Source organism: Camponotus vicinus, unplaced genomic scaffold (genome assembly GCF_025532165.1).
Source record: "Camponotus vicinus isolate PSW18456_S1 unplaced genomic scaffold, iyCamVici1.0 SCAF_6, whole genome shotgun sequence".
NCBI lineage: Eukaryota > Metazoa > Arthropoda > Insecta > Hymenoptera > Formicidae > Camponotus > Camponotus vicinus.
Genome location: NW_028141978.1, coordinates 2,920,298 through 2,938,747, shown reverse-complemented (window position 1 = coordinate 2,938,747; position 18,450 = coordinate 2,920,298). Strand labels below are relative to the sequence as shown.

The 18,450-nt window shown below is 37.9% G+C and overlaps 2 protein-coding genes across 4 annotated transcripts in view; one reads left to right on the top strand and one right to left on the bottom strand.

Annotated features, from left to right (window-relative positions):
* Positions 1-10,422, bottom strand: part of LOC145973679 (uncharacterized) — a 170,478-nt gene extending 160,056 nt beyond the window's left edge. Inside the window, exon 1 of the mRNA XM_083103216.1 lies at positions 9,784-10,422. Within this exon, the coding sequence (XP_082959342.1) occupies positions 9,784-9,928 (145 nt within the window). The 5' untranslated portion in view covers positions 9,929-10,422. The remainder of the gene's footprint in view (positions 1-9,783) is intronic.
* LOC145973681 (uncharacterized) overlaps positions 1-18,450 on the top strand; it is a 204,302-nt gene that overhangs the window by 182,505 nt on the left and 3,347 nt on the right. The window contains exons 1-2 of one of the 3 annotated variants that reach the window (XM_083103220.1): positions 13,923-13,938; positions 17,446-17,829. In XM_083103220.1, coding sequence (XP_082959346.1) covers positions 17,512-17,829 — 318 coding nt within the window. In that variant the 5' untranslated portion in view covers positions 13,923-13,938; positions 17,446-17,511. Of the gene's footprint in view, positions 1-13,922; positions 13,939-14,758; positions 15,013-17,445; positions 17,830-18,450 lie in introns of those variants that run through there. The other 2 variants (XM_083103221.1, XM_083103219.1) reach the window with 2 other exon arrangements.

The window sequence follows — 18,450 nt, the reverse complement described above, 5'->3', positions numbered from 1 at the left end:
TTGACAAATTTCGATAATAGGAATGAACGTCGACGAAGGTGGAGCGATTTGTCAGGAAATTCCAATTTGAAGTAACTTTACTCTTTACGCGAAATCGATGTTTATCCCTTATCGACACTTTGAAAGGTCCCGGATAGACTGCAAACACCCTAAGTCAGCAGAGTGCGCGAGAAAAGTGGGGGGGGAGGAAATAGGGATGGCGTGAACAAAAGCTGGAGGAGCGAGATCGAGGACGAAGCGGAAGATCCCGCGAAGGAGCGAGGATAATGGACGAACTGGCGAACTGCAACAAAATTCCAATTTGAAGAAAGTTTACTCTCCGCGCGCGGGGGAGGGGACCGCTTCGCGGTCGTTGCACTATTGTAAAACGGCGGGGTTGCGATGCGCTCGGTCCGCGCTATAAAAGGACTGGTTATGGCCGGATACAAGAGACTCTGACGTTGCAATTTGAAAACAACAATGAGAAACGTGTGGGCGCGAGAAAGAGGACAGGGGGAAAAAAACGAGAAGAGGAGGAAGATGTATCGTCGCGATGTGATAAAAGCGGAACACGTGACATTTTCTGCTTCTTGAGACAAATCGTATGGATAAGTAAATACTTTGAGAACCGTTATTTATGCTCGAGACGAGAGGATTTATTTAAAAAGTGTTACGAAGGTATTTCATGGCACTTTTTCACGAATTTCCGAATAATTTCGAATAAAAGTAATTATTAATATACCCGCGCTTCATTTGTTTAATAATTTAAAAACCAGTACATCATCATATTTTTAAATAACATTTTTAAATGTTATTTTGCGTTTAAAATTATGGAAATTAGCTTTTCATTCAAAATTTGATTTTTAAAATAAAAAAATGTTTATAGAGAGAGAGAGAAAGAGAGTGGTGTGTATGTGTGTGTTATGAGACATTAATTTTCAATGTCGCAATCTCGCTATTGAGTGTTCACACCGGTTCAAACATCGTGACGCGAAAATGGGGCCCCTCATAACGCCATCGGGCGAGAAATTCCAATAGGGCGCAACTTTGGCAACTCCAACTTGGGCGACGTGACGGGTGGATCGATGCCCCGATGGTTCGTTATCGACATTTTAAAACGCCCGGCGAGAGATACAGCCCGGGTGCCGATCAATCTACGACGCCGGAAGGAGAAAAAGAGGGGGAGGTGGGAGGTGAAACATGTACGCGGGAGATTGGGGTTGCGGGGGAGGAAGCGGGATGGCGCCGGGAGAATGAACTTCGCGGGGAACGAGGATAATGGACGGGCGGTCAACTGCGACGAAATTCCCAGGCAGGTTCGAGGCGGCCTGAGGAAACCGGCGAGTTCGAAAACCCGAGATGATACCCGAGGCCGATCGGGGGATGCCCGGAAGTACGATTGATTCGTCGACGCCGATTGGCCGTCTCGGAGTTACCGATACCGAGGATCCGTAATTGAGCACCCCACCGTCCCCGCAAAGAGGCGCCAAAGGGACGGCGGGGGAGGGAGGGGGAGAAACGACAGGTGAGAGAGATTGTATGCCATCGGCAATCGCCGCTTCCCGCATCCACGAAACTCGGATAATTCTCGCACGACGTTCCGACACGACGCTCCAAAGCCGCCAGCACAAAGTTACGAGCTTGCGGCTTCTCTCGTTCTCTCTCTCTCTGTCTGTCTCAGTTTTCCTCTGACTTGCCGAACTGAGAAAACCCGCTTCTCTCGATAGTTGCCTCTCAACCCGTCGATACGGAAGTAGGTCCCATGGGAAGTTGGCCCGTGTACTGCCTTGTTACTAATTTTGTTCCAACGACAACGATCGGCGCTTGTCAATCGTGTAAGAAGGATTCGAGAAGCAAATGCTACACTTCTTAGTCCGTGTCATCGCAAACGCGGCTTCTTTATTATCTCCAGTATCTTAGCCAATCGGGTATCTATTACAGACAATCTTATCGAATTTAATCTTATTGCATTTTTATATAAAAGTAATGATATATGCAAACATAATGAAATAAGAAAGTTAGACTGTATTTATATACAATTTTACACGATTAATGTTCATAAATTTTTAAGATTTTTTTTTTAAATTAAATTTTCACAATTAAAAATAAAAATCATTATACATTTATCCTTTGTAAAATATTCTCTCTTCTTCTTATGCGTACTGTACGTTAGTTACTCTGCCCGATTACTAGACGCGATTCGTCTCATGAAGAATTCCGCTATGCATTTCGTGGGAATTAAGTGGGAATTCTGCCCGCCAAAGAGGGAGATCTCTTCGTAGCGGATAGTCTCGCGGGATAAGTGAATGGGGAAAGAGCGAATCTCCATCCCGGCAATGAAGTTTCTTGCCGAAGGAGTTCAGCAAGAAATCAAGCCGCCAGACAGTGACAAGGGAAAGGGTTGCTGGTTCTTGGAGCGGCAAGAAGGAGAAGAGGTAGACATGGAGCAAAAATGAGGACGGAACGAAAAAAAAAACGGAGATCTCACGTGATCAATAATCGATGATTAAGCTAAATCAGTAAGCTTCTGTATTATAATTATTTTCAAACATATATATAACCGATAATATTTTCACTTGATATTTTTACATCAATAGATTTTACTGGATTATAATTATTTTTTGAAACGTTATGTCTTTATTTTAATTTAATTAACGAATACGAGAGTGCTTTCAGTATGTTATATTATAATTTATCAATCTCTTATATTAACAATTTATTCGCCATAATTATTTATAAAAAAAAATTCAGAAAGATTTATATTATAATTTTATTGTGTGTTATTTATTTTTGTTTTTTGTTTTTGCAATATACTAGATAGATTTGTTGCTGTTTTATAATATAGGAATACTAGAATTAAAGATTGATAGCTACGATTGTACAAAATACATAGCCTTTTGCGATCGATCGATCAAGCGCTGGGTGAAAACCGATTGATTTATTACTTAAATAGTAACACGTGCAAGCATATTGACAGTTCAGCATGCTGTCAATAGCGACTGCTTTCACAATTAATTGAGCAATGCCAATGTTAATCGAGTGAAATATGTGCGGTTCAATGATTAAGCTAGTCCGTAAATTGAGTATCCGTGACTATAAGCATCATAATTGTGCACTGATTTGACACACACTATTATAAATTGCTTTAAAAATTAAATATTATCAAAATTGCTCTTTTTTTCTCTTCTCAATTTATATAATGGACATAAACGCACACGCTTTGTATAATGAAAGAAATGAGGGAAAAGGTCAAAAAAATTGCGAAATTAAAAAAAATAAGTGAAAAATTCAAGAGATAAAAGATAACATACATAAATAATTCTCGCATCAGTTATTAATAATAAATCATAGCATCTGTTTCTAAAGCTTTTTGAATAAATTTTTTTTCAAAGAAGAAAGAAAGAAGAGAGGAATAAATGATTGTTGCCAACATCTTAAATACCTTCGGCGAATGGAAAATGAATTCAATGACATTCCACGGACGAGAACGTATGGGCCCTGCCGTCATAAATCCAGTACTTCCGGTCCGTAACGGAGAGTAATATCGAAGTTCGTGTCGCGCTATCTTTGCGCGCGAAAACTAGCAGCGCGAGCTTCGTTTTCTCTCCTTTTCCCATGGATTCCTTCGATCCAACCCTCCTGCCGCCCGTCTCGTCGCCGTCACTCTTTTTCACGTATGATACGCGATATATCGGTGCGAAAATGGCGTCCAAAGCACCGCAAATTTATTTATGCGGGCGCATCCGACGCGTCTCGGATGCAGGCGCATCGCATTTCACGTCGAAATATATAAGCGATGCCAGGACACATATTTGTGCGAGTCAATCAAATTTATTGAAAAATCTGCTGGATGGATTGCAGGGTAATGAAAAAATGTAAAGGACACGATGCGAGGAAATTTAATACACAGTGATGCGATAAAATTAATATGACAAGAAACTCAAAAAATTCCCTTAAATATAATTCTTCCGAGAAATATTTGTTACAAAACTGGAGATAATTATGCTAATAAAGGAAAAGATGTAAATAAATTTATTGCGGGTTTATATAAAATTATTATTAATAACATTTTTTTCCGCAAAATTACGTATTTATGATATAATGAGAAATAGTAAAAAATATTTTATATCAGGATATAGGATAATTTATATGTCACAATTAAATGGGGAAATATTTTTAATGTACTTTTTAATCTTGCTATCACATTTTTGAAAATGAGTATCAAAGACCTGGATAGAAGAGCTTTGACCGACACGACAAAATCTATCAAAATCCGATCAGAACTATTTATCCAAAGCTTGACCACGACAGCTTAAAGTGTAAGTCCGGCTTAAACGCTGAAGAGCAGCTTTCTAATCGCATTTCAATCTCCAGGATTTAACCCCCGAGTTTGACTCGGAAACACAAGATCCAACGATGATTTCCCTTAAGCCGCTTTTTGCAGGCGAGAACCGCGAATGCAAATATATCGGGTGTTAATTAAAAGCACGTGGCAGATATATGTATGCGCGCGATATCGTTTAAGATATAAAATTATCATCCTGTGGTAAACGCGACACTCAGTCCTGAGGTAATAAATGTACCTACACTAAGCTCACCAAGTAATTACAGTGTACTTCCTGCTCCGTAATATACCTATGCTAATACAGTGCTGTGGTAATTAAACAGCCATCTCAGCAAGAGCATCCATTAAAATTGAACAAGATACTTGGCTCCCAAATAAATTATATGAAGCGTCTCGGACTTGCCATTTAAAACTTAATATGATCAAACTATTAATAATTAAGTTTTTTTTAATTCAATAATCAATTTATTAGTTAAATTTAGATGGACAAAAAGGAAAAGAGATTATCCTATTGTGTATTTTATATTATTTTTAGGAAAGAAATAATATAAAATACATATATGTCACATTTTTTTATCTATCAAACTTTAAAATAGCTCTTTGTAGATCGATATTTTTATTCTTTATATTTAAAAAAAGTTAAATTTTCGATAAAAATATATTACTAATAATTATTATTAATATAAAACTCTTCTCTCACAAGTTGCGATATATATGTGTGTGTGTGTGTGTGTATGTGTGGAGGGGTTTCGAGTTTTGAAAACCATTTTTTTTAGAATGTCGTTTGTGTCGCATCGATAGCAATTCGTCGAATTTCATCCAGTTTGCTAGATTTGTTTCCACATGTAAGAAGCGAATGATAAAAAGTCGTTGCACGTTTCTATCACATTCGAGGAGACATGGATTTAGAGATAGCAGGACCGATGCAAGAGCAACTCGGACCCTTGAAAGCTCGTTGCAGATATATAAAGCAAGTGTACTTCGGTCCGGAAACGTTCAAATGCACGACTCTATCTAACAGAGATACAGGGGACGAAATCAATCTCGTACGAAAAGTATTGGGTTAAATTCAGACGGCAGCTAAGAACAGAAAGGATATGTATATCCTAGACGCAATTTCATGAATTGCTTACTCGGTTAGAAAATTAAGCACTTAATCGCCAGAAATATAAGCGATATTTAAGGATTCTATGCATTATTAATTGAAAAAATATAAATACAAAAAATGATGTCATTTATTTCATTTATTTCTTTTAAATATTTTAATTACGTTTACCTTTCTAATCGAATAAAAAATATTCACGAAAAAGTGACGACAGAAAAAGAATATTAATTTACTGTTTTAAAAATATTGCGTCCGAAATCGTGAGATTTATTATTTCAAATAAATGTCCACATATACATATATATTTTGAATGCAAAATATAATACAGTTGAATAAAAAATCTGGCAGATAAATATATACATATGATATCCTAAATATCCGCCAAATATCTCAAAACAATGGAGAAGAAGCTATTCCCTTGAAATTGCCCATGATGAAAAATAAAATCGATATGGCAACACACAGTGGCAATGGATGGAGAATTTGCCTACGGAGGGCAACATTCGCGTCGAAATATCGTTATATATTTCACAATATATTCGGGAGTATATATGGATTTTTAGATGCAGAGAGCAATATTCCCGAAAAAATAAAAAAATAAAAAAAATTACGCGTACAAAGCTCCGTGAATATGAAGTTTTCACATCTGCATCGCATATTGTGTCAAACAGCAAAACAGAATCACCATCATAAAAGAAAATATCGTTAGTCGCTCTCGTTTTGCGAAATACGATCCGATGATGTCCTCCGTGATTTATTAATTCAATCTTGTTACAACGAATTGTGGCTTTCTATTCTTTTTTAAACTCGCGCGTCAAAAGAACCGAACGACGGTTGTGCTAAAAAAAAATAATAAGGTACGAGAAGAAAAGAGAGAGAGAGAGACGTACATTTTGATCGCGTCCACGGCATTCATCCGGCTTATGGATGACTTTTATAAGCGAGGCAATCAGGCGCAAATGATCGCGCGAAGGACGGTGGAACGTGACGCGCTCGAATCGTCGTCCTCCCGCGAACCGACCGATCGATCGATCGATCGATCGATCGGCTGATCGATCATGCGCGTCGCCCGAGCTAATTCGACTGTCGTAATTAGCTTCGTTTATCGAACGCCGCCGCGTTCGGTTCCCGCGATGTCACGATGAAGCGCGGGCGTAATCCCGCCGCCGGTGCAAACAATTAACGTTGCTCCCGTTGTAACTTGGCCGGTGATTACCGCAATTTTCGCGTGCCGATACTTCGTCAAGCTGCCTCGCGGCGTCACTACAGTAATCTTGTCGCGCGAACGCGCGCCAAAGGCGCCGATTTATTTCGCGCGATAACAAGGACAATCGATACGCTTGAACGTCGCGTGTCACCGCGTTCCACGAAAGATCGTCGAGTGTCGATTTGTCAAAGTCAAACGTGCCGCTAATGTACGCGAGACGTCGTAAGGGTGAGCGGAATTGGAGCTTCGAGGTAGAATTTCGAGGGGATGACAAAAATTTACGAGGATGAAAAAAATTCATCAAGATCACGGAGCGAGTAGTAAAAGACAGAGAGAGGGAGGAAGAGAAAAGCGCCGATAATTCGGGATGCGGTACCGAAATCTAACGTCGGGAATATAATGGAAAGAGTCTTTTACTACTTTCGTTTATTACTTCATCCGCGCAGACAGACGTGGATGGTAATTTTCACGAGAAATTTTGTGTAACGAAGAGGAGCATTGTGCGAATCGCGAAGTGAAACGCGTATGAAAGCGAAGCGGATGGTAGAAAAAGGAGAAGTTTATTGTGTCTCGGGAAAAAGGGAGTCAGACATTCCCCCTGAAGCGGAGATTAACAAAAACAATCCTCCCGAGAAAAATGGGACACTAAGGGGCGACAGGAACATCCGAGGGTCGATTGGGGTTCATTAAGAAAAACGTACAAGTTACTCGGGAATATATGCGTTATATGAAACGCGATAATGTATATAAATTGCTGCGAGAGAGAGAATTCGCAATTGCAATTATTAATAATTTATTTCGCAATCGTAATAATTTTTAAAAATGATTAAAAATGTAAGGCTTCCGATTTCAATACAGCACGCTGCGAAAAAAAATCAATATCATAAAATTACATTCATTGTTCGTGTAATCCTGTAATAATTTCCTACAGTGTAATTCCGAATTAAATATCGAAATCCCATGAATCACGCACAATGAAATTCAAAGTGTGCTAATTTAACTTGTGCATGGAAACTTCACCGCAGCCTTAATATTCCCTAAACTTCATCGCGATATTATTCCAGGTCCTGGAAAATAGACGCGCGTAATAAAATTTTTAGTACACGTGATCTGGCTTCGGTTGGTGCGTTATACATATAAGTAATTGCGGATATGAATATGAATATACGAGAGGACGGAGATGAAATTTTTTTTAATTTCCACGAGTTGAAAGTTTCTTCTCCTTTTTTTCCCTTTTTCGAAATTCCCCGCTATTTCTTGCGAAAATATTTTACGTCGGGCAGATGAGGCTCGATGGTGGTTAATGGCAAAAATGCGATTCGTGAGCTATGTTAACGAGCGTGTCTAGCGGAGGTTAACGACGTACTGTTCTCTTTAACCGGATCCGCAGAGGCCCAGCCCTTCCACTCACGAACTTCGGATAACGAGGCAATTTCATCAAAAAGATAGGATTTTACGTGCGCCGTCGATTATACCGCTTCGATTAAAGTTGGGGTTAATTTAACTTTTTTCCTGGGACCTTTCCGGATCGAATATTCCTAAGTTTTTCGCTCAGGCTTCGGCAGACGATAAACGTACGTTTAATCACCATGTTTTATTTCTCGAGCACTTAACAGGTGATCTCTGATGAATTTCAAAGGAGAGAAGCTACGTTACGTAAGCTGCTTATGAAGCAAAACCGATTATTATTGGATTATTGAAAGAATCGTATTTCAATTTATCAGATTTGAAAGAATAATTAATGCCTTTTCTTGAATAGAAAACAATCAAACAACGTGAGAAAATGTAGAAAGAAAATTAAATTTAAATGATAATATTGCTTTGCCTTTCTCCAAGGAGTACAAATTCCATTTTATATATTTTTGAAATTTTTCATATATTTGTAACACTTGTGGATCGTAATAAATTCTTGTAAGCTCGTAAAATCAAAATGCGCAACAAAAATGAGCTGCTTACATCCATGGTAAACATAATAAATCATCATTTCTTCAGGTATAACAAGTGAAAAATGTGTTCCCTCTTCAATTTGTCTCAATTTTTTAGTCTACAAGAGATAATGTACTTTTGATTACAGACATTTTCAGCTCGAGGGAAGAATGATTTTTCGAAAATATTCGAAATATAAATTAATCGAGAATAATATCGCGAAGAGGAGTGTCTGCAGAGAAACGTTTCCTATTAAAAGCAGGACAATCGTGGCTTTCTAGATTACAATTGCAATTTTTTCCGGGTCGTTACGACTATCTTTCACACGTAGATGTCGAAGATCATATCGGTCGGCGATGAGATTGTCGCGTTCATTCTTTTTTAGTCGAGCGCACGCGTTGCGCAAGAAGAGGGAGGAGGGGGAGGGAGGCAGGAGGGAGTACGCACAGCGTAGTAAACATACTACTACGCGCGTACTACGCTCAGTCGTATTATGAATGAGGCGCGCGTCACAAAACCCGGAAAGATCGATATACGAGTGTGAAATAAAAATCATTCTCGACTCGCCAAAAGATCGATTTACGGGTGTGAAATCAAAATCATTCTCTCATGAGCGTCTCTAGCCCATCTATTCTCGTGCTGTGTTCTTACAAAGTACACATATAACACATTGCGTAATATTGTATATTTACACAACACTGTAATTCCGAGATATTTAATATTACACTTTTCGAGTTTAATATTTTTTTCCATGTTAATAACAAACAAAATACGCGTTTTATTTTTATGCCGTGAATATTATATTATAAATCAAAATACTATTTCTGGAGCAAACAATAATTGAAATTATGCAAAATTCGAATCGAGTAAATATATTTAATTATTTTACATAAATAAGTATGTCATCTATACATGACAAAAATATCTATAATCAAATATTTAGAATAATAAAATAAAATAACAAAATATTTAGAATCCTTAAAATCGTTGCACGTGACATACGCTGAATCCCGAGTGTATCCGATAAATCGTCAACGGGGCGCAAGATCGATGACATTTAAAGACACCTGATCGCCACGTGACAGAGAGTAGCTGTCAAAAATTCAGGACGCGCGGACAAACACTTTTCTACCATCGCGAAAAAGCGCCCCGCGGACTCTCTAGGAGAGAAGAAGAAGGAAAGAAGAAGAAAGAGCAGGAGAGAAGAAGCGAATTACTCACACTTCTTGCTCCTCTCGGCGACGACGGTGTCCGACAGCAGGCCCAGGACGACCAGCGGCAGCAGCAACAAGGGCAGCGGCAGGGAAGCGCGCGTTTTTCTACGCCACGGGCCGGCCGCGGCCGTGCCCCACGACGTCGCCGACATGTCCGCGCGCCTCAGCGCGTCGCCTCGTCGGCACTCGCGTACCCCGGCTTCCTCCGCGTACTCGGCGCCGTAGGGGACGCGCCGCCGCGATACATAACCTTCGCGCGGACGCGCGCGGCTCGCGCGTCCGCTCGCGTCGGCACCTTACGTTTCCTGGCCCGCTCCCTGGCGCACCTGGGGACCGGCGCACGATATTACTATCGTAATACCTACGCTACTACTCGATACGTGTATATATATACGGTATTCTGTGATAATCGCGCACACGAAGACTACCGCGAACGACGCTCGACTACCGGCGAACGCGCCCGCGTAATCGGCATCCGGTCGACTGGATGGAGGATTCTGGACTGGGGGCTCCCGGTTGACGCTCGATTCTGACACTTGGACGATGACGACGACGACGACGACGACGATGACGGCGTCGACGACGACGAGCGTCGCTCACGATGTTCGCGCACTATCCGTCGCGCCGCTATCGATTTTACCGCCGCCGACGAACACCCATCGCCACCCCCGCGTCCGAGAACTCGCCGACCCGCGACGCGCGCCAGCGCCATCTCGCTGCGCATGCGCCGCTCGCGTTCGAATTTTGACATTTCGAACGCGAGAGCGTCGAGCGCGAACTTTTGGGGCGCGAGGGAGGAAAGTGGGTGGATCGGGGGACGCTCGCGATAGAGGAAAAATTAGAAACACGCACGTACACACGTACACGTCGATTGACGAGGAATCCGAGGGAATTCTTCTCGAGATTTGAACACGTGACGCGGGGAATCTGATATATTCCGGCTGCCGTGTTCCTTGCTCGCTCGATGAGAACGGGACTTTCGTTTTGATTTACTTGGAAATAAGCTCGATTTTCGAATTTACACCCTCGAGTCTTTGTCTTGGAATTCTTACGTAACCTCGAGTACCGATGGGAACATGTGCATCCTCTTTCACTTCGTTAATTGCTGCTTAAAGTAAATCGACAGTCGAATATTACTTGCTTTTGCGCGCGTTTAATGTACTTAATGTCATTTCCATGAGTGCGCCGAGCGAATTCACCATGGAAATTTCATCTCCGCGAAAATCTATTTATCGCGCGCGCCGAAAGGATTCGATGCATCGGACGTGTAAAGTCGAAATGTCACGCAGGACGCGGAATCTGGCACAATAGAAAAATGTGAATCCGTCTAATAGAGTGGCACGAGGAATTTCTCGTTTCCGGCGATGCAATTGCTATTGAAATCGGGGTCTCGCGCAAGCGCGACAGACAATACGAATCCTTTCAGAGAGAGAATGAAAGATAATTTGCATATTATTCAATATAAAAAAAGAGGATGCGCGATCGAACGATAACACGAATGTATCTCATCAGCACAATTTTAGCTCAAATAAATTTTTTACAGTTCTTATACAGGGAGAAAATATAATAAAAATTACAATATAATTTTTGCAATCATACTAACATACAAGAGAAATCAGATATTGAAGATATTTTTATTCAATATTCAATATTATATATTCAATATATTTATATATCATATATTATCTATTTATATATTCAATATTTATATATTATATTTAATAATATTATTATATTCAATAGTATTATATTTTATAAAAAAATATTATAATTATTTAAATTTATATCTTTTTGATGCTTAAAAAAATGTATAATCGTTAAGCAATAAAACAAATGCATAATTTTTATAATATAATATAAATATTCTAATGTCTTTATATATTCCAGTTTTACAATATCGTAAAAGGGAATATATTTTTTAAAATCAATTGTGACAATTAAATTAATTTTTATTTTAATTATTAATTTTTAATTTAATTTCATATCATTTATATTGCATAAAACTTTTTCCATCTATGTTTTTTTCATATTTTTTTCCATATATTTAATAATATAGCGTAATAATATAGCGTAATAGCACGCTGATTCTATCTAAACTACGTTTGATAAATAAACGTAACCAGTTTTATTTATATCAAATATCCATTGCGTGATCGTATCGGAACGACTATATATGTAATAAGTTATCGAGTGACTGATTAATCAAGAAAAGTAATTCGCGATCTCAAACATTGTATCGAGAGGTGGTCGATGATGTTATCCAACAACATCGATGTAATTTCAGAATTCTTTGCCGTGTAATTTAATAATACTCGATTTTTTTCTTTCCTATTTCCGTTTTAATCGCGTTTAAATGCGCATTCGCGGTTTTTGCTTGCGCAAAGATGCACGAATCGTATCCGATTCATCTTATCGCTGCAAGAAAAATCAAACTTCCTTTGATAAGACAATGTTAGCCGATCAGGATTACAAGGTGACTGTGATTAGAAACTGTATACCGGGTGACGTTGCAAAACAATTCGAATCCTCATAATAGATTCAGATGTGTTTCATGTGACTAATTTAGGATATACTACTGCAACAAGCTTCTAATTGAGTTGGATAGAGTATATTTGTCTCTCTCTTGTCAGTAAAGAACGTAATAAAAGTTCAACGTCCGAAAATAGTCGCGAATTCAGGCATTTTTTTCGTTATTATTTAGAATCATGAAATTTAAATTCGCACTTTTATTTTAAATTCATCATAATTTTAAGAATTGATATAAATATTTCTTACTCATAATTTAATTTTTCATGCTTTTATAAGGTACGAATAAATTTATTGTTTAAATATTTGAATTATTCTTACATAATTTAATATTGTTGTCGTTATTAAATTTTTAACGACGTTTTACACACAAGATGTCTCTGAAAAATTTGCAGACCATCAAAATGAGATTTTGCAGACTTTGCTTGGTAACGACACTCGATCTCAGCTGCTAAAGCCACGCGAAGATGCATCGTTACACCTGATAGCGAGTGCAGCGACGTTCGCCAACATCGATAACGTTATCGCCGATGCACGATCATTTTTTCTTCCTCGATCAAGGCCTGTCGACGTCACTCTGATTAATATTCGTCCCGAAACACGGCCGAAAATCCGCCTCTTTTGCCGGTCGCTCGCTGTCGCGTCGGTTGAACTTTGACCGTAAAAATCTCCCGGAAAAAAATGAAAATCAGCATGTAGTCTCGAATACCCACGCGTACACATCTGTCGATTAGTACCCTTTTAATCGTACCCCTAGACTACAAGCTGATTGATCGGAAGACAGTTTATTCTACAAGGCAATCTGCCTCGCGATGGCAAAGCCATATCAGCGCGCTTCTCGTTCAAACGGACGCGAGCGGTATACATTTTTGACATACGACCTGTCAGCTTATCTAGATTTGATTTCTTCAGCACGGTAAATAAATAAACGATAAACGAATTAAATTTAATTTCGCAGAAATTTACATATTAATGGGAATTAAAAATTCAAATGGGTGCTTTGGAGCAGCTATTTATTCGAATTAAGGATTTTCAGATAAAGCAATAAATCATACGTCAAATTTTATAACGTTAAAAAATTTATTGAACATCTATTTGAATTTTTAATTCACATTAATATATAATTTATTTCTACAAAATTAAATTAAATTTATTTATACAAGTCGATGCATCCATATTGTAACTTCATCTACTTTTCAGAATTAATTGTTTTAATGTAACAATTATTTGAAACGATTTCATGTATTGATTCACATCTTACTACAAACTCGAATTTCCGATTTTTTTTCGAGGATGAATTGTCAACGATTAACAACCTCGTTGCGTTTCCCTTAAACACGATCGTAGTATCTTATGAAAAAAATAGAGATAGCGAAATAGAGATGTCGAGAAATTTTGTCGATCGATCAATCGAAATCAATGAACGATAGCAGGAGAAAATGATGATGAAATCGCTTATTGTCTCGTTTCAAGTAGGAGAAATGATAAGATAATCAGATAGTGCATTGATAGTGATTGAACATTCGCGACTTTTCTCCTGTCGATGGAATTAATACTCGGCGAATTAGAATAATCGAATATTTACATTGCGCGTTGTCCACGTCATTAATCAGTGCAACCAAACCGTGATGTAACGGTATGTACCTCGTATTTAATCCCTTGCAAGCCTCGTGTTTGGCGCGAATGACATGTGCGTTTGTGTGATGGCAATCTAAATTAATTGAGTTTAATCTCTCAGATATCTTCTAAATCTTTGCACGTTGTTCGAATAGATACCAAGGAAACTTGAGGCATGTCATATTTAGAATATTATTGGGAGAGAGAAATCTCTTTGCGCTTTTAGGGAAAGTTATTGTGATAAGTAATTATATTTCTGCTTTCTTAATAATTGCACCTTTGAGTAACAAATTATAAGCAATTTTATAAATAATTTTTTTTAAATTATAAGTAATTTTAACAAATTATAAGTAATTTATCTTTTGCACATAAATTTTCACCGAAATTTCATTCTCGTCTTGATGGGAATAAATTTAAGCAGAAGCAACTATTTTTTACCATTTTTGAAAAAAGGGGCATGCTCTTTTATATTATTAAAAATTTTCAAATTAAGTCATTAAATGATTCTGAATTCGCAAAAGCTCGTGCATATTTTCCCCAAAAAAAGGAAAATATTACAGCAATTGCGAGACTTTCTAAAAATGTTTCTCTTATAAATATTCTGTCTACGATATAATTCCTGCGAGAATTAATTCGTGCGTTTTGATAGCAGCACTTATCTGTATATATACGAGCCCCTCACCGCTTCTATCTGTTTAGCAACATCGTGGCAATGCACGATTATACGTCGAACAGTCGATACTCGACACGGTTGAAATTATCATGGTACACACACGGGTCAACGAGTTATCGTGAGTACAGGGTCTGTAGACACGTCATTTTGTGTCAGTCGGCGAGAATCGTCGGGATCGCATACACACTCGTCGCGTATTTGCCAAATGGCACTCGAAACCAATAAATAACAACGTGTGAGATCGATAAAAGCGCGATATTCCGAGATAACGTGTAGAGGCGAAAGCACCTAGTTAAGCTTAAATCAACATTCTAAAAAAAATTCGCCAAAGAGCGACTCTGGTTTTGATTAAGGTTTGCTGTAGTGCATGTGCCAGCTAAATAATATTGTGTTTTCTGCATAATAATGCTTGTTTTTAAAGTGAGTAAAAAATTGACGGTTGATAGAAACTATATAAACTGAGTTAGTTATATAACAAATTTTATTTTATTAAAATTTTATCAGGAGACTTTTAAATTAATTAAAATTAAACTTGTTGCTTTTGTATCGTGCACACAGTTCAAAAGAGAAAGTCGAATCCCTAAGTTTATGCTCATTTAATCCCGACTGTTTATGCAACCAGATCATTTTACACACTCGAAATGCAAATGCCTTTCGCGCAATTTGTTGAAAATACGTTATTCATTCTTTTTCATCGCGTTCGCATGAGTTTTAGCCGAGTTTGAAGAGAATTACTTCAGCGAGCATCAAGCGCTGATTTTCAAAATGCATACGCAACATTTTTTTCTACGAGCGCGATAAAAAGGGGCAGGGAGGAGGAAGAGGGATTTTTTTTTCACGAGGATTTGTATCGAATCGCAGTTGTGCGCGATCAGATTTTGCAATTGACGTGCGATTTTGTCCCGAATAAAATCGAAAATGGAGAAACAAAGAGATTCACGAACCTCGATCTTTGAAATACGACGGGAAAAAAAGTGAAGGAAAGGGAAAAAGAGCCCGCAGAAACCGCAACCCGCAACGAATCGTAACACATATCGACGTGGTATAAGTGCGACACGGAGCGGCAAATGACGGATTATTAAATTAGTCACCATGACGACCCGGTGGTCAAGGAAATGCATGACCACATGGGTCGCCGGACAGCCCAACTAGTCGAAGCTTACTGACGGTGCATTGAGCGGTCAATTGGCACGGGCCGATTCCGATTGCGACGATCGTTGCAGCAGAATGTGACACGCGACGATTCTCGAGTGCGGTTCGAAAATCACGCTCTTATCCCTGTCGAGAGATGTCAATCGGATTGCATGTACATCCACGTGCGATTTGATAACAATTTGGTGATTTTAATCAGGTTTAATCTCAAAAATCTCGGGGCTCGATTTGTCGATCGACCAGCCAGTCGCGAGTTTAATGATTTGACAAACATCGATCATTATGTCGGATATTATGCTCGTCGAATAATTTGGTCAGATTTTATGAGTAATTATCATGATGGATGAAACTAATAAAGAGAGCGATATCGATAATATTTCTCTCATAATGATTATTTCGTATATTTTTATGCATTTTTTGTTAGACTAGAATAATGAAAAAATATGTGTGTGTGAAAAAAGTGCAAGAAACTAAGTAGCTTTAAGTAAGCTTTAATAAGCTTTGGCAAAACAAAAGGATTTTGTAATCGATAAAAATATAAAATATAATTAGATAGATATATGTTGTAGATAATGAAAAGAAAGTAGAAACATTTATTCATGGCATACATTCATGAGACAAATATTTTTGTTTCTAAATGTGTATTTTTTGATATATATGTATTTAGATAAAAATTATAATATATAAAAATTAATGAGAAGGACTGAACAATTTTCAAATAATAACTCTTGCCTTTCATTATTCTTGTAAAGGTATAATAATTATGAATTAATAATTAGACTATTATTAATTAATAATTACACTATTATAATTATACTAATATAATTAATAATTATGCTATTAATTAAACATAATTATACTATTAATTAAACACATAAGTTAGCATTATTGAATTTTGGAATTTTGTAAAATTGCATTACGCGTAACTTGAGAGGGCCGGAAATTTGTTTGTTCAGCGAAACATATTCAACATTAAGCGCATATTTAACGTAGTTGAAGGATAAGCAAAGATAGTTGAAGCGCTTGTATGACTTTCGAACTGTAAAGAGACGTACTTTTCGCTGGTTTCCACGATTCACATAATAATTTAATATTTAATGTATTATGATAATACACTTCACTGACTTTATATAGACACATTCATGCCACGTTTTATATTTTAACTCGCCGGCTTTATAAATACAGTTTGATCAAAACGATCACGAATAGGTAGGTCAAGAAAATAAAATCGTAAAATTAATCATAAAGCTCGTAAAATTAATCATAAAGCGAGAAAGTAAGTAAATACACTTATTCATGGCTACGCATTTCATGAGACAAACATTTTTCAAATAAAAATTTACCACATCAGATTCCGACAAGAAACAATATTTTCTAAATGTATATTTTTTGATTATTAATTGCATTGTTTACTCGTCGTTATTTATTTACTCGTTGTTTCGTGCAACGAAATAAGGTACTTCGATACCCGAAAACTTGTCAGGAGGCGCATTTATTATCGAAGAATCGAGAGAAGAAGAGAAAGAGAGAGATTTGTTATTGACAAATCGAGGCGTGTAAAATTTATTCCGACAAATCTCTATGAAATTTCGTATAGAATTCATCGAAATTCGCGCAAATCGAAATACGGGCGTGCGTCAGGTGTTTGCGGGAATTACGCGAAACTCGATTTCATCCGCACGTCAATCGTTCCTCTTGCAGACTTGATAAAATCTGCACGCGCGCTCCACGTCGATTGGAAAACGTCGCGACGAGGATCGCCAAGTGATGTTTCATCTGGATGAAAGAGGAAACACCACCGCCGCCGCAAAGTACGACTCGTCCTCGTCCGAGGAGGAGGAGAGTTTCGGCTGGTGGCTGAACGATCCTGAAATCGCGGTATTGCAATACGGCAAGGATCATCGATCATCCGGACCGATGTCTTGCTACGTCGATTCGGACGATTCGGCGGACAGCCGTAGCTTCGTACAGGATGTGTCGAGACAGGAGCAGGAGAGCGGAAGCTCCTCAGAGAAAATCGAGCTCGACTCGTTCACGCGGGACGATCTCGATGCCGATCTGATCGAGAAAGACGTCGACGAAATGGTAAGGGTTATATTTGTTCAAAGAATTTAACGATATGATGTAAATAATTTAATAAAACAAAAATGATAAAACACAATATTATATAAAAAAATATGGCATTTACTAAAATATAATATATGTATTGGAATATTTTAAATCTTGCACGTGATGCACACATTCGCGGAGGCATAATTACTGCTATTCTCGTACCTGCAATTGTACTATTAATATTGTTAAATGTCAGATGTGTCTGTGTGTGTGAAATACCAGCGCGTATTAATTTGTCGCACTTGTCGAGTTTCTTGTCCATGTGTCCTCTCCCTATGATGAGGATTAGTTTATTTGCAGTACACACAATCTCTGGTGCACACGTGGTTGCATTTCTACGATTTTCTTCATCTAGCAAATGTGATTTTTAATGATTTTTACATCTTTTTACATCTTCTATTTTGCCCGTCGATGTATTAGGCTTATTATGCGAGATTACGTCCAATCCAATTATTGGACCGCAAGATTATTCAGTTAATTAGAACTAAACATGTAGTGATCGATATTACTTGCAAGGAACGATATATTATGGTATTATTTAATTACAAGCTAATTGTTTTATTACACATAAATTAGTTTATATATGATTTTTTT